The sequence below is a fragment of the Dermacentor variabilis genome, chromosome 2, assembly GCF_050947875.1.
Source record: "Dermacentor variabilis isolate Ectoservices chromosome 2, ASM5094787v1, whole genome shotgun sequence".
NCBI lineage: Eukaryota > Metazoa > Arthropoda > Arachnida > Ixodida > Ixodidae > Dermacentor > Dermacentor variabilis.
The window spans coordinates 21375614-21392956 of NC_134569.1; the positions used below are offsets into that span (position 1 = coordinate 21375614).

The 17343-nt window shown below is 43.6% G+C and overlaps 1 protein-coding gene across 1 annotated transcript in view; it reads right to left on the reverse strand.

Moving 5' to 3' along the window:
• Positions 1 to 1207: 1207 nt before the first annotated feature.
• CalpC (calpain C) overlaps positions 1208 to 17343 on the reverse strand; it is a 99156-nt gene continuing 83020 nt past the window's right edge. The window contains exons 8-19 of the mRNA XM_075679882.1: positions 17030 to 17107; positions 16109 to 16281; positions 15367 to 15485; positions 14807 to 14896; positions 14156 to 14274; positions 13932 to 13977; positions 12952 to 13075; positions 11650 to 11708; positions 7537 to 7684; positions 6408 to 6524; positions 4677 to 4735; positions 1208 to 4041 (exon numbers count right to left, since the gene is read on the reverse strand). Coding sequence (XP_075535997.1) covers positions 4015 to 4041; positions 4677 to 4735; positions 6408 to 6524; positions 7537 to 7684; positions 11650 to 11708; positions 12952 to 13075; positions 13932 to 13977; positions 14156 to 14274; positions 14807 to 14896; positions 15367 to 15485; positions 16109 to 16281; positions 17030 to 17107 — 1159 coding nt within the window. The 3' untranslated portion in view covers positions 1208 to 4014. The remainder of the gene's footprint in view (positions 4042 to 4676; positions 4736 to 6407; positions 6525 to 7536; positions 7685 to 11649; positions 11709 to 12951; positions 13076 to 13931; positions 13978 to 14155; positions 14275 to 14806; positions 14897 to 15366; positions 15486 to 16108; positions 16282 to 17029; positions 17108 to 17343) is intronic.

A 17343-nucleotide genomic window follows, 5' to 3' on the forward strand; every position in this document is an offset into this window, starting at 1 on the left:
GTGCGCACTGAGTGTACAGCATCGTCCAGCAAGTATCAGCAGTATCATTGGTATCGCCAGCGTCGCCGCTTCTCGCCGTCACAAGGTGCTGACAGGCGTGATAACGACGACGACAAACCGACATGCACAAAGCGGGTGGCGGCCTGTGGTCGTAGTTTTCGCTCCTTTTGTCTGAATGTGCAAAAACAACATGCCCGAATTTCCGTGCTAGCGTGAGGGTTATCGCTCGCGCGACATAGTTGAAAATTCATATGGGCGCAGGACCTTATGTCTCACAAAGTTAGGAAACTGCTTCACTGCATGTAGACGCGAGAACGAGCCTTTTCTTTTTTTTTTTCTTTTTTGTATGTGTATGTGTAATCCGAAGAACTGATTGTTTGGGAGTACTTATTTTTCTTTTCACGAAGGAACTTTACAATATTTTCCCCTGGAACGCAGAATTTGGGATTTGTTTTCTGTGTATGTACCCCAAACTTTATTAGAGCTTCTTTTTTTGTCCTAATGACCTAACATTCGTCATTAGGCCATAAAGCCAATCTTGACATATTAAACACTCTACCTCCACTCTCCTCGGCTGGAAGCAAAACAGGAAGTTCCACAAATTTTTGTGTATAATTTAAAACTGTTCGTATTAGCTCTTTCAAACTTAAATTGTTCGAAACGACTTTTAGTTCTCTACAATTACTTATGTAGCAACAGCTACAAAAGTTCGTAAGCAGCGTATATTAAACGTCTCGCGTTCTGGATACGAAAAAAATGAAAAAAGCAAGGAATTGTAAACAATTGGCACTACCTCACAACCATTTACTTCGAACAGTAGCAAGTTAGCGTCAAATGTGGGCTGTTTATTTTGCGTTTATCCCTGTCTGCAACGCACAAGTTTTCTACTCTAACTGATCACCGACTAACCACCATAAATAAAGCGTCTTCGTGGACACAAAATTATATATTTCTTAGACTACTGAAAAATTGTCCTTTTGCAGTAATAACGAAGGTGTTTATCTGTCTCGTATACTATAAAAGTATGCGCAAGGGGTTACTGGGAGCCTCTTCTGCCCGCTTAAGCTTGAAAAGGAAAATTGATAAGTACATTGGTGTTGTATTATCTAAGCCATTGCGACTTCCCAAAACGTTTGGGTGTTAACGCACAGCCGTTAATGGTTCAGATAATGATTAAAAGATGAAAGTGTATGCACGAAGACACAGGTCGTTTCAATTCTTTATTGCAACTAAGACAAAGGTCATGTAAATTCTGAGAACGTTATTGGTATACTGTACTGAATGAATCCATATTTACGAGAAAAGTCACAGAGAAAAGGTTTAGTGTACAATGACTATGGATTATTTTACACGGATGAGGGAGTAGTTTCCGCTGCGCCTGCAATTTTCATACACAGTTAAATATATTCCTGACTTTGCACAATATATCCGTCCGTGCCATTAGTTTTGTACATGAATACAGTATCTGCAAGCAGACCTTTTCTCAAGCAGTAAAAAATACGCGCAAGTAATCAACGCCCTGCGCACAATACTCTGTCAAGTGATCTGCAAGACACAGCGATCAAAATCCTTCGACGAACAAAGCGACACTGTTTGCCTTACGTCATCGCAATAATTCACGCACATGTATTTGTTTGCCTACTGCGTGCGGTATATCTTTATCGCTGGAGTGGAACAGCTGTGTTACCACCGCCGTACTTAACAAAACAGGCTTACGGTGATAGCAGAGAACGCACGACAGCGCGAGCGTGAATGCTGCAAAGCTAGACGGTAAAAGCTACAGAAGGCATTCTTTCTTCACGAAAATTTTGTATCATAATTAGGTTCCATAGTTTCTGTTTTTCACCTCATATGTCAGTACGAGCCTATTGTTCCTGCGATCAGGACTTGAGGTCTGCGCCGACGCTCAGTAAATGACACAACCACCGGCTGATTTTTCAGATTTTGCTCTGCAATAAAGAAATCTTGCGAATGTCCCGCGATGCACATCTAAAAGCTTTGTTGTCAAATATATTCTTGCCTTTAATTGGCAAATACATTCTTATACGCTGATACACAGTTTATTTTTAGCCGAAGAATGCGAAAGAAAAAGCAGTTTACGTGGACGTGCTTCTTAGCGGCAATCACACAACGAAAAAAAAAACAAAAGAAAAAAAACCGGTGTAAGGTACACACTAATCTGTATTTGGTCGTAAACCTCAGTTAGTGCGTCTATGCACCTTCGGCTGAATTACTGCAGGACGCATTTTAAGGGTGAGCTTCGTGTTGTGGGGGCGAAATAAACTGCTAGAGAGGGAACAAGTCCAAACGACCAGGCTTGGCGCGCGGCACCATTACTGAAAGACACAGGATATTTTGTGCCGGCCTTCGGAAGCCTCGTATAACCGATTGTCGCGTTTTTGATCATTATGGTCAAGGACCACGCGTACTTTCGCTCTCCTCCTCCTCGTCCTCATCATCAGCCTATTTTATTCCCCACTGCAGGACGAAGGCCGCCCCCTGCGATCCCCAATTACCCTTGTCCTGCGCCAACCGACTCCAACTAGCGTCCGTGAATTTCCTAATTCCCTCGCCCCACCTAGTCTTCTGCCGTCCTCGAGTGCGCTCCCCTTTCTTGGCACCCATTCTGTAACCCTAATGGTTCACCGGCTATCTAACATACGCGTTACAAAACCTGCCCAGCTCCATTTCTTTTTCTTTGTCAATTAGAATATCGGTTGTACCCGTTTGCTCTCTGACCCAAACCGCTCTCTTTCTGCGTCTTATATTTAATCGAACGTTCATTAGACTCTGCATGCGTTTTCGTTATAAGGTATGACAGGCATTATCTTCTATATTGGCACACAATCTGTCATCCGACAAAATTATTAATGTATACTTCAGCCATTTCGTCGAACCGCTATGTTGCACTTGCGTAAAATTGAAGTATTAATTAAAATTCATTAGAGATTATTCAATAATATTATCAAAATATATCTTGCCTTTATTTTCATGGCCTCCGCGTAAACTAATGCAAACAGGAAATCGTGTCCGAATCAGCCTTGTTATTTAACGCAGATAAGAACAGACAGAGAGATGCCTATAAACAAAAGCGTTTCCATAAGAAGTAAATTCCGCAGTTGAAGAAGACAACGCAGATACTGCACAGATCATGACTTCTTCAATCACAAACGCTAACAAAAACAGCACAAATGAAATGTTTAACAGTTATATACATAGCTTAATAAGTGTCAAACAATTTGTGTCGAACAAGAAACCTCGAAACGCATATAAACTTATTTTCTTCGTGAAAGACATAATCCGCTCAGGTTCAATGTTTTTGGGAAGCCCGTTATCCTTACTCAGAAAGTTTTTACAATGCGTTTTTAGCTACCTTATTACTCACCGTGCTTGAACATTTACCAAAAGCCGCAGACTCTGCGATGCTTTCAAATCGGATGTTACATTCAACGCTATAGGCTTCTATTATAAGACTTCATTTCACCTTACCCTCAAGGTGAACACTTTATCTCATTTCAAAATCTCGCTTTAAATGTTATTACAACTTGTAGTCAATCCGAACAAGATAGAGGTACACAAGAAGACGGCGACTTATAATTCATCAACAGCGACCGAACAATGAACGTTTCTGGAGGCAACGTTTCGATAACGTGACTTGTCTTCATCAAGGACAAGTCCCCTTGTCGAAACGTTGGCTCCGGAAACATTCTTATTTGGACTGCTGTTGATAACTTGAAGTATGTCATCTGTAAAGCTTAATTGTTATTATTTAGAGCTCCGAGTGCGTCCCTGATTCAATGGCACGTGACTTCATAGCGGCATATCATACACTGTGCCCTCTATAATCACAGGTTTTGATGTCAAGTTCAGTCCCGGCGGATTGTGAAGTTCTTTGCCCCGGATTCTCGAGCTAGATGGAAGCGAAGCCTGGTCGTGTAGGTCGCGCACGCCGTTGTTCTCTATGTTTACTTCAGCCTTGAGCGGTGTCATCCAAGGGTGTCCGGAAGTCATTGATCAGCACTGCAAAGACGTCTTGAGCCACTAAGAAGGAAAAAAAGCAGAGACAACTCCTGTATAAACATGCCGATGCCTAAGTTCTTTGATTTAGTTTTAATAATGTGGCGAACCGAACATGAAAGTAATGAATGAATGATGAAAAGGTCTTACGTGGTGTTATTTATTCAATTTCTCGTTTATATACTGTTTCCGTGTGCATTCGAAAACATATAAGTGGCTGTGTTCCGTAAAGAAAAAGTGAAAGGACAGTGAACGGAAAGACAAATTGCTGCAGGCGGGAGCCGAAATCGATGCTCTTTCGCCAATCTTCCGTTCACTCTTTTGGGCGTGCTAGCAAGCGCCGCTCAGGGTCATGACGGCGCAGGTGAAACATTTTTTTTCAATTGCAATCGTCACGTAGTGCGCGATCCTAAAAGCAGGCAACTGGCCTCGTGTGCAACCTAATGGCGTCAAGGCTACCGAAGTTGAGACCCTCGCTATGCAATAAGCGAGAAGAATAAGGGGAATCGACGGACTCGATCTTTCCACTTTTTATGGACTTAATCTTTCCACTTTTCGCGATCTTCTTGCGTCTAATTCCTTCCAAAGAGCTAGGGACTAACACGAGATCTTTCTGCAATTTATTTCGGCTAATGTTAAACACTTTTCGCAGATCTTACCTCCGCAAGCGTCATCTTGATGAAACCATTTTGAAGAGGATCTTTCTTCTCGAACGTCGCTGCAAAAAAAAAAAAAAAAAAAAAGAAAGGAGTTTGAATTATTTTAAAACGATATCAGCTAATCACGTTAACGTCGTGTCGAACACGGCATGTGGTGTTAGCTGATGAAAGAAGTGACAGAAAAAGAAGAAAGAAAGAAAGAAAGAAAGAAAGAAAGAAAGAAAGAAAGAAAGAAAGAAAGAAAGAAAGAAAGAAAGAAAGAAAGAAAGAAAAACGAGGCTACCAAATGCCTGCTAGACCCCTAGTTACAGCAATGACCACGTTGTATAATACAACTACTAATCTCAGCAGACACTATCAATCAAAAGTCCCAAGCTTCCCTTGAAGCATATCAAGTGGAAAAGCGCGTACGGTATTAACCGGATCGGTTTTATAAGAGCGTTACGTCGGCTGCAGTCAAATAGCTGACTTGAAAAATAAAATAGCCCTAAACATTTTTTTCTTCTTGTTGCTTCGCAAGCTTCTCTGGGAGTCAGAAGGAGGACTTGATTTTTGCCTAGTTGGTATTCTTTGCTAAAAAACATGTTTATTACTATTAAGATGGATACGAATGCCTGAAGACACGAACGATGACGCGGACGGTAACTTCAATCTATATACTTATGCATCTATACATTATGCATGACTGTTATGCATACCTGCCAATCTGTGAACTTCGATCAATATTCGTAAAAATCTAACGGACAAAGGGGGGGGGGGTGCAGTTAGCACGAATTTTAAGAAAGCTATCCCTGAGAAATTAACACACCTTCTGTGACATACATACGAAATTTATTATGATTTAGCTTCACACGCAGCACAGAAGCAGTGGAAAACGCCACAGCAGATCCCACAGGCAACATAATGTTTTCAGGTCACAGTGACTATTTGAGCCACGTTGCTGAACGCCGATTTCGCCCTAGAAACTATACTGAAAAAAACTTGCTAGAAGCCAACACCACATTCGTATACGGCGTCTTCCACTGACACAATAAGCCGGCGCAAGTACCATAACAATTTCTGTTATTGCATAATAGATACTGATGGGCTAGTTGGTGAGCCGTGACATTGAAGCGGCGCACTTAAATCTTGCACGTACACGCACACATAGAAAGGACATACACACAATTTTTGCAATGTCGCCCAGGCCTATCTTTCACCACCTTAATATGAAACCTTTATTGTGAACTGAATTTACTTTACATAAAACATGACGCAACACTCGTAAAATCATAGAACGGGCCTAAATTCGTAAATTTCACGAAAAATTCGCAATTGTTGGCAAGTGTGCTTGTGCCCAGACTAAATAATTTAAAAGGTACAACCCATGTCGTCATTTATGGACCCGCATCTTTATATTTTTAGTGGTAAACATGCCGCTCTCATTCGTGAGCACGTTTGTTCGTACAGATTTCCGAGCGCGAGTGTTTTCGTACTGCGCCGTCGGACTCCAGCTTTGCACTTCGTCTGGCTTCCGCTGGTAGTAATCGTCTCCGTATTCGAAGGAGTTTCAGAACTAATGTAATTTAAGGACTATGGTGGCAGAGATCGTATTAACTGCGTTCTCTGAGGATGCCTTCTTATATTACGCTATAGATATATCGTCGTTTTCTCGCACTTTCAATGAACTTTCTACTAATTTATTTATTTATTTGTTTGAAATTGCACCCAATGAAGCTACCTGCTACTTACCAAAAGCGACGGACAAGTGAAGGATGCAAGACACAAAGTCTCCGAACCGCAGCGTGCCGTCTTTCCTCATGTACCTCAGCATCAGCATAGATAGAATCTCCGTGTTGAGCTGAAAACCTGCAGAAATGAAGCGGCACTTGATTTGGCTTGCCCACATCTCTTGGTCCTTGACAAACATTTTGCACTTTACTATAGTGAAAGTTAATGAAGTTTCACCTCTACCTGAGTCTTAAAAATGCATACTTAAAAACAAACATGAAGCTAGCAAAGACAACCACGCAAAATTTAATATATACTGAAGGAGCTGCTGCAGACGTAGTCTTTGAACTAGTGATAGAAAACGCCTCTTTGCATACTGACGTGAACGAACGAAGCAGCATTGCTGTCACGAAAAGTCCTGAATCCTGAAAGCGTAATTCTCTACATATTTAGACTGAAACAACTACGTGATATGGCTCGCGCTTAAAGCGCTGTCGAAGCCACAGATCGGGTGCTGACAGATGGCAAAGTGGGAAGAAAGGAAATTCTGTGCTATTTGTTTCCGCTTGAAGCGTGAACTGGACCATCATTCCTTGCGTCTATCGAGACGCGTGATACAGACCGCCGGCAGGCTGCACGCTATACTGTCTCAGTTTAAAAGGTAACTAGAAAATAAAATGAAAACGCCGAGTAGGTAAACAGTGACTGGAACTTCCCAGAATTTGTGCCAGGCTGGCTCCTCATTCGTAGACTACTAGATGAATATCAAGTAGTATAGAACCGGATCATTAATAGTTTGAGACTAACACTCCCAGAACTGTTTCGTCAGAATGCAGCGTTACGCGGCCTCATGCACGCAGCATAAGAAAGAAAAGAAAGAAAGAAAGAAAGAAAGAAAGAAAGAAAGAAAGAAAGAAAGAAAGAAAGAAAGAAAGAAAGAAAGAAAGAAAGAAAGAAAGAAAGAGAAGGTGCTTCTTAGTCATCAGAGTACAACTGGGAAGGCATTCCCTCTGCTATACTACCTCACTCGAAAACCACTGCTGACAGGACCACACGGCAGAGACACTGCGCACTACTTTGCGTTCCTGCCGAGAACTGAAAGAACAGCAATGGCGGCGCAGCTGGCCCTACCACGGATGTGTGCACTGACCTACGTCCACTATGGCGTCGCGCAGCTTCTCGGCCCTCAGGATTCCCGCCGTGCCACGTGTGTGCTTCTTGAAGGTGCTCTGCCAGTACTTGAGGCTGCACATGAAGTTCTTGTACTCCTGGTACCTCAGCCTTCCCATACCCGTTGTCTGCCAACGCAAAGTTCAGCGTCAAGGGCGAGTGCGTACTGTGCAGTTTGCGTAAGCTTACTTAAGCTTATTTGGGGACATCTGCGGGGGGGGGGGGGGGTACAAATGTTTGCGGGCCGCAAAAGAGCCAATTCTCTCACGATTTTGGTCGTGCAACTTGACCTAGTCTAATGCCGCGCGATGTTCTTATACTTTTCAATTATGGATGACATGCACACATAGCGAGTAAACCACTATCTCATGCAATTAACGGCCACCGAAACACTCTTCTAAACATGTGAGACGCGCATCTAACGTCTTGTGGAACACTTATATGACGCAGCAGCCGACGTCCGCAGCATCTGGTAGGGGACAAGAACTGATACGGTGTGCACGACGCTCTGAACAAATAAATAAATAAATAAATGAATAAATAAATAAATAAATAAATAAATAAATAAATAAATAAATAAATAAATAAATAAAAACTTTAACTACGTAAAATACAGTCGATATGTTAAAGATGATATCTGTTTCTATGTTCCTGTGTGCTCTCTTATGCCACTGCCGTCGCGTTCCATTCTCTTGCGTGATTTCCCGCTACTGGGTGCAGCAACCATCACCAGCGTTTCTTGGACGACGCGCCTGCGACAGTTTTGGCGGAAAACGTCATGGAGGGGCGCTACACTACCAAAAGTACAAGGTTCAGCTCCAGGCTTTAAATCCAGATGCGAGACGATCCAACGCTCTTTCCTCTCCTGGTCTCCATTTTATTTGGCGTCCCATCACACCGTAATAACTCAGATTTCTCTATCCGAATGCACATGAAACATGGAAATATTCTAATCGGGCAACCGCTGAGTCGATTTGAATTTAGCTTATTGGAGTTCAAAGAAAAAAACGTAAATTCTAAAACTGTCGGAACCCTATTAACTGAAAAATTCCGAGCCTCAGAGCTTTAGCGAAAATTGTCTAAAACTGCTGAAACAATTAAAAAGAAAAGACTGCAGCTCGAAATGTACAATTCCATAACAACGAGGCATCGCAATTCTGCGATCTCCACCCTTAAGAGCACCTGAATTGGCCAAATTTCATGTTCAGCTAACAGATTGCGTAGAATTGTTACTTTTAACATATAAATTCTGCTACTTTCTCATTCACAAGTTACTAATGACAATGTATATGTCAACCTTGTGTCTTTAAGGCCGTCTAACGGATGCGGTTTATAGGATTCAGACACTTCTTGGCAATGGCACTGTAATCTTGCAATGCAACACATTTAATTCAAATAGTGTCCACAGTGGTCAAGCGAGAGTATTTCTGAGTTTCAAATGCATGTGAATAAAAATCGTAAGTACTCCAGCTTGCTCTTAAGTATGCGCTACACGTGGATCCGGTTGCGTCGCGAAACACTATAGATCTTTCCAGCTCACGCAGATATCGCATATCGTGACCGTACTGAACTGAGCGCCAGTTCAAGACAGAGAAGGGATGCTATAACGTAAAGGTATTCCAAGCTTTTCGATTCGAATTCTACAATCAGCCCTCCGCGATTGGTCAAACATTCTTTTTGGACCAGCACGACATCGCCTGTCTGTCATGCGACGTCCCGAAAATCGCGATAGCTCCCCATCTGATATGACGTTACACACTGTTTATGCATGATGATACCGAACCAAAGAAAAATAGTCATTTCTGATTCGACGCCTTTTCGCCATTAGACCTCTGCTATTGGTCAAAAGTTTTAGGGCTGCAGCCACTTCACCTGCCTGTCACGCGATGTCACAAAACCGCGAAAACTCACCGCGTCACAGTGACGTGTACGCGTTAAAGATGCATATGCCGAACAAAACTGATTTTTTTTTCTGAATAGCCGCAGGCTGCCCCGTTCCGAAAGGAATAAAAGATGGCTGCCGCCGATCGTTCAGGCACTGGCTACTCGCACCTGCCGGAAAGCATGGGTTTATTTGCGTGCAATAAAACTTTTTGCGTGGCCGTGTAACGTTTTCGAACACTTCCGGCACGTTTACGACCTCGCTTTGCCAAATCTTCTTTGCTGAGGATCCGTTTTAGCAGCATTCTTAACCGTCCGTAGCATGCCGCCGCGATTTTCTACCTGCCGCCGCAAACTAAGTAAGGGAAAGCGGACCAATCGCAAACGCCGGCACAACGCTCTTCATCCGTTTATCGATTTTCAGTGCACTAGCTCTGCCCCATCGAATCCATCTCCACTTGTGCGTGCTCTTCGCCTCTTATGTACCTACTTATGATAGGAGGTCCCCCTGGCAGTTTCGCACTCTGGGACCTCCTGTTGCTGTATATAATATTTAAGCCAGTTTCTTGTACATGCAAATAACAAACAATAAACTTGAACTTGAACTTGTCAACCAATTAGGCAAGACAAGCTGCTCAGTGTAGGCAATGTTATTCGTTTTTAAAGCAAACAAAAGTGACCTCCTATAAATGACGAGAGCGTTTGATTGGTCTCTTCAGACAACCCTGTGGGTCACTGCCCAGATGCTTGCGTCGGCGGTTACGCAAGTTTGACTTCAGGAGACTGGAATAAAAACATATTGGAATAGTTCTGCGTTATAGGCCCCAAGGTAGCGGTTAAATGTCAGCCCCGTGATGCAATTTCTTTTGTTTAGCTATTCAGCTATTTAGAACATGATTCATGTTGTGATGGTAACGTTCCACGTTACACACTCGCATGTACGTATAGCACCCAGACTCTATGTGGGGTTCCGCTGCCAAAGTTTGCGAGTCTAACACTCCCAGGATAACACTCGCAGGGTTAGTACCAGTAGTGAAAACAAAAAGAAAATATAAATACCCCAGAAAGTGGATGGGAAAACGGCGCCGCGGTAGCTCATTTGGTAAGAGCATCGCACGCGTAATGCGAAGACGTGGGTTCGTATCCCACGTGCAGCCGGTTGTTTTTTCATCATCCTTCATTTCCATTAATTTATAATTTATTCAATTTAATAGTAAGTTAAAGTATTTTACCCTATGTTGTCCTTGGTGTCTTTGGTGGCTTCTTGTGATATGATTAATAAAAATCGGGCCCCTCTGTTCCCTTTTTTCTCGTTAGCTCCCAGGCTGTCACTTGTAAAGCTAACGGAATGAATGGATTAGGCTTCCCCACATAAAACCTCTTAATGTGGAGAAGCCAGCTTTGACGAACACTTTCAGCGAGCTGCGCCATGCACAGGTCAGCTTTTCAACTGTGTCGCTAGTACAGTCAGAAGGCAAGCTGCAATACGAGCGCTAAGCGTGATCACGTTGTACGTTTAAAAAAACAAGAAACAATGAAAAGAAAGAAAATGATGGCCGAAATGAAATATGACGCTTGAGAAATGGCGGGCTCATTTTGTCTATGCCTGTATCGGCAGAAACGCGACCCGAAAGGCGCTGCTTTAGGGCGGCGCTTGCATGTGTACGAAGCTAGCTGAGATACGAGCAGAAATTCCTTGAAGCTAACGTTGATGTTCTCTTTGTCGGTTATGACTGTCTAATTAGTTTCAAATTAAGGGATCAAATTTCTATCTCTAGAGGCGCTCGGACTAGCAATCAAAATTGACTGAAGGCTCTACGTGAAGCCTTAGCGAACATAAGTTATGAGCGTCGTGGTGCGTGGTTCATTGTTTGGCTAAACAATGTAACTCGAACTTGGTTAGTGCCCTCGAAGCACTTTGCACGCGATTCTGAGTACCGCTCACGTAACTTCCTGTGTGGTATCAGAAGTTAATTCAAAAAGTGACCATCCTCCTTACCCTTCCCTCATGGGCACCCGTTTCACCATTTAGACAACTGAACTATTTTTTGCTTTGAAGCTCCGTTGCCTGCCCGTGTTTTTGTGCAAAAATGCTGGACTTAGTTTCCATGTCCTTATTCCTTGCGCGTGACTTTAAACATCCTAAAGCATATTAAATGCAAGTTAGTTCGGCAGCTCACAATTGGCCTGCCATAATAATAATAAAGGATACATCCAGCGCCATGACGACTTGCCGGCAAACTTCTAGTGTTGCGCAGCTCTTTACGTAATCTGGAAAAGCAAGAAAAACGTAACAATGAATGACAAAATGCGTTGCCAACGAATGCAAAGAAGAAGAAAAATAGAAACTGCATTTTTATGCTCCCGTGAACTTACGCTGCTTACCGCGGGAGAAATGACGGTTCAATTGCAGACTTAAACAATATAATGTCACATAATAATATTCCAGTGAATGCCTAGCCCTTCCGTATCCTTGGGAATGTTACAACTAACGAGGCAGCATCGCAACCGTAAGTGAACAGCTTAACATCGGTACTTCCTCTATCATGAAGCGAATTTTGCAGTACATTAAGACGGACTTCAGTGCGTGGTTGCAGAGACATGGCTTAATGAATGGAAAATGAGACATCCACCTCATCGTAGCAATTGCAACAAAGGAAACAAATACAGGTTCCTCGAACGAAAAGTCTCGCAGTTAACGAAAAATTTGTCCTGGTCCGGGACTCGAACCCGGGACCACCACCTTTCCGGGCCAGCCACTCCACCATTTGAGCTAACCAGGCGGCTAGCAGATCGAAAGAGATTGACGTCGAACTGCTCAACAATTGGATTGCTCAACGTGGATTGGGTTGATACCTAATTTTTGCTTTATTATTTATTTCTCTGCACCTTGCGGGTTTCCGCAGAACTATTACGTCAGGCATAGCTTGATAAAACATCAAAACCTTCAGAATTATTTTATATTTATCCTTGCTTCGAATTTAATGTCTCGCGCATGTTGGATACCAGCAGACCCTTCGAAGCGTTAGTAGTTTGCGACATCGCATCGCGTTCACAAAACACTTTCTGTGTAAAGCTCGCTGCGGTGGTAGTCGATCCGTAATGCACTTGTGGTGACGCGGATGACGATGTGCAACATGTCCTGAAGTGCCCGCGACCAAATACTGAAATACGCTGTGATATAAGATCTAACGACATTGGACAGCAGAAAAGGATCCTTATATCCGTGACTAACAGGTACATTGCTAGAGGTGACAGCTAGCAGCCTTCCATAAATTTGTAGAAGTTAGCAAGGTTCTTGGGCATTAGTAATTACATTCTTTACCACCAGTTAATGTAATCTGAGTTTATGTGAGCCTCTTTGAGATTTATGTGTTTTATTTCACAATGCGCACGACATTTGACGCCGTGTTATAGTATTTTATGCCGTGTTAATGCTAGACACGGAAGATTTTCGTAAAGGCATTTAGCGAAAACATACTTCGCCGTTCGGACTGACTGAGAGCGGACTCACCATTCGGGAGGCAGGCTTCGAGCAACTCCTGCAGTTCGAAGCAGTTGACCGAGGAGTGCTCGTCCGCAACTTGCAGGAAAACGGCCTCGTACGAGCTGATCTTGCTGTCGAAGGAAGGCGGGGCCTATGCGGTGGATGGATGCGAACGGCAACGTCAGAAAGACTCTCTCTCTCTTTCTCTCAGCACCCGCTAGAACACAGTGAGCGCGTGCAGTGCGCTCGCAGTATACATGTGCACGCTTCCTCTATGGCCACAGCTAAAGGACCGAGTAAGAAATGAAAACGAGCACAAGACAGAAGACATGCGCAGCAGAACTGAATTGCCCGGCTGAAACATAATTGTCTGTTAAGACATCTTTCATAACCATTGACAAACTTGACTGTGAATAACGCTCAATTAGTTTCAATGTGCTCTGCTAAGATCGCACGAGGTAAAATCGGTACTCATTTGAGAATATATGCTCATAAGACACCGTTCATAGAGATCTCAGACGAAGTGTTTGCAATGACAAGCAAAGGTAGGAGATAATGAGGTAGTCGGTGGCTCCGTGCAGCACAGGCCAAGTGATCTTAAGCCTTAGTTGTCCAAGTTCCACCAATGTCTCCAAGATAACAGGAAACCTGTGCGCTTTTAAATTGGCGTCACAGGGGAAGGTCGGCGGCATGCGCTCTTCTACAGGAGGGGCAGGCAAAGCTTACCGCGATCATATTTTTTTTCTTCTGAAGCGTAACTTTCAATGAGAACTTCAGCGCACCTAAGATGACGTCCATGTCAAACTGCGCGGACATTGAGTTATGTATACGAGGTGTTTATTCTAACTGCGCGGTCATATGAAGTGCGGCGTCATGGCAATACGAGCGCTGAAAGTAGATAACCATCAAATAATAGATAACCGCCAACCATCAAACTTTATAAAGTGCCATTCGAATGCGCTTCTTGCACCGCGAACATGCGGGCGCTACGCGGTGATTCTGCTCACCTTCATGATGGCTGGCTTCACCGTGCTCGGTTGGCTGTCGATGAGCCTATAGGACGTACGGAGGGACCATGAGTTAGAAGCGAAACAAGGAGCGCATCAAAAAGTGCACAAAGCAAAGTGCGACGTCACTCTTTTTTCTTCTTTACGTGGCGGCGAACTGAAATAGCCACAAACGTCAGTGGGCCGAATCAACGAGCTTGCTAAGCATTGCCGCATGCACTCACTTTAGCTTCGTCGGTTTTCCCGAGAAGACGCGCAGTGTGAAAGAAGCTTCTTGGCCCAGTTCGAAGGTGGTCGGAAGTAGAACATAGCCTCCTTGCTCCAGAACACACCTGACGGACACCTGTGGGCAGCCGGGAAACGCAGGGCGCTTGAAGAATATCTCGCGCTACATTATACTGCTCGCATGGCGAACATGGTTTAGGCATCAAGGCCACAGGGTTTGTATATACACACTAACCATCAGCTCAGGTCTTCTACACATATTGAAGATCAAGGAATATTTATTCGTGTGAACACGCGGGGCAGCTGAGAGCTAAACACGAGCAAAGTTCTTTTTTTTTATTTCTCTTTCTCGCCTACAATGAGGAACACTCTCCGAAAACGAGCACCAACTGATGGTATACATTTTTGGCGCTTGTTGTTAATTTACTTTCAAGAAAACTAGCGAATAGTCACTCGTGGAAGCGTGACAATACAATTTTCAGGCCGTTGGACTTTGTCAGATCTTTACAGTGTTAATTAGCTCGATTTTCATCAAAGGGATCTCACCTCTTCTGTAATATGTCGACCTACGGGTCCCTTTACACGCAGTAAATAAATAAATAAATAAATAAATAAATAAATAAATAAATAAATAAATAAATTTCAATTACCTGCTTGCAGTTACTGTACTGGGAACTGAGTAGTGACTTGTTCTTCTTGAAGAAGGCTTTGTCCAGGGCGTCGTTCGGTGGCTTCGGTGTCTGCGTGGTGGAGAAACAAAAGAACCGTGCTCAAGGAAGGTATGGGAGATTTCACACTGTTTTTACGGCGAGAGCGTTTGCAGGACACTGGGTGGTGTTCTTTTTTTTTTCATCTTTTGCCAATGGCAGAGTTGTAACCAGAAATTTCTAACTTCTATAGCATAATGTCACATAACTGACAAATGGCATTCGAACCGGTTCATTTATTATTTGTTGATAATATTTTTGAGTTTCACAAGTACTGTACTTAAAAAGGAAAATTGTCGTCGGTGCCGAGCCTGAAAATTCGTCTTAGTGGATTTTCTCTTCTATCTTTGCTTCGCTGAATACCGCGGGCTCAAATTCGAACTAGATGAAAGTCTATTTTGCCCTAAGGAGACAAGGCGCACAAAAGGAAAAAGACAAGAAAAGAAGAAAATGAAAAAGGAGCTTATTGATGGGCCTGAACTTAAAATATAGGACGAACAAACCTGGTAAATAGTGAAGCCCATGACTTTAGGCTCAATGACTGCATCTTGACTTAAAGAGATGACTACTTCTTCCGACTCTGATAGAATCAGCTGGAATTGCGGATTGATGTGGAAGGTGTCTGAAAAAAAGAAAGTGCGCACACTGATGAATTTTTGTTAGAAATCCAAGAGAGAACACTGAAAAAAATGTTTCGCAGCCCCCTCCATACCCCTTGTAGTGTACAAACAAATACATTCCGCGATCTACAAAAGGACGAAGTAGTTTAAGAAAGTGAGCTTTCAAGTGAGAATATGTTTCAGGTTCTTTAGTTTTTAATTGTATTAAAATGTACGATAGTCAGTAACTTGCACGTGTACAAAACAAGTCATAACGTGAGCTGCTATACACGCGGAATGAGAGGCATCGAAACAATTTACGCGCTCGGCGCGCGCTTTTCCCTGCGGACACCATCGACAGCCGTTACGTTAAGTTATATACCATCGCACATGAGCTGCAAAGCGACGAGCGGAAAGAAAATTTAGAGCCACCTTGAGGAGACAGTGTGACACAACAGACGCCTTTTCTTTCTTTACCGTTTGTTCCTTTGTTTATTTGTGGAGTACAAACGAACGTTGGCTCGCCTGGCATCACCGCCTTCTGCGCTGCCGTCTGCCCGAACCGAACAGACACGCAGGTCTTCAGCAAAGCTGAGAAGGGATTGGTGGAGCGGAAAGGCGACGTGGGGCTTTGCAGAGCACTCACCGGTGTTATTCCGGCATCCGCCGGCGGTGACGCCCTTTTGCCAGTGGCCCTTCCAGACCTTCATCTGCCAGGGCGTCTTGTCGCGTAGGCTGAGCTCGTCGCGACTCGTCTCACTGTCCAGGTGAGCCACTTCGAGAGAGGTGAACGTCTTCATGAAGTCCTGGTAAGACATCCTGCCATGAAGAAGCAAGGACGATAAATGTCACTCGCTGGTAAATAGCGAAGTAAATCCGTTGGCTCAAATTACTACACTACATCACCACTGACTGAACCACGAACACGGGAGGAACAAGACATTGGCTACTTCGTTTTAGCATCGTTGTACCTAGCAGCGTGAACTTTGGGTCTCTCTACAGGCTGAGTTATGGCGAATAAAGAGCAAAAACTTGGAAAAGAACCTAAGCGAGCGAGCGCCGTTTTTATTGTACGTAGTTGTGCACTTTCCGTTGAACAAGCAGCACCACCCGTCATTTAGCGAACTGGAGTTGTTTCGTGCGACCTCTCCCTATCCCCCGCTCGGAAAGACGCACGGAGCAATAATATATTTTTTGACACAACGAGAAACATGGCACGTTTCAAGGGAAACTGAGATGGTGACCCATACACCTGTACAAAGTTAATATCGACGATGTACGAGAGGGAAAAAAAAAACATAGCTCGGTAGGAAAGAAAAGGAAGGGATTCTGAGGGAAAACAAACGTCGCGAACGAAATGTTGGTCAAAATTAGAATGAAGAGCAATATAAATCAGGTTTGTCACCGCAAGTCCCCATGGTATGATAGCGTTTATGCAATGTACTGATGCAGCTCCTGAAATCGCTGACATGACCACTAAGTACACTTCTGCTGTGCCTATAGCATTCGCCAGCGGTACATTCACCACCCAGCTAACGCGGTCTGCCCCCACGGTCCTCGTACTCACCAAAACTCTCCTTCCGCGGGGCTCTTGTAGTTCAGCCTTTCCTGCTCCTCCGGCGGAACCTTGTCCCACTCCTGGGATCTGGTGTGAGCAAAAATCAAGAAGCATAATAAACCGGTGATATAAAACGACTTGTGACTCTACACTGACCACGTAATGTGTGTAGTTGTCCATTATTTTTTCTTTTACATAGCGCCACTACAGCGTTCAACTTCAAGATAAAGGCTTAAGGTTGGGGCTAGTTTCTTGTACATGGTGAAGTGAAATATGCGAATGAGGCATAAGAACGAACGACGGAAAGGACATACACGACACCT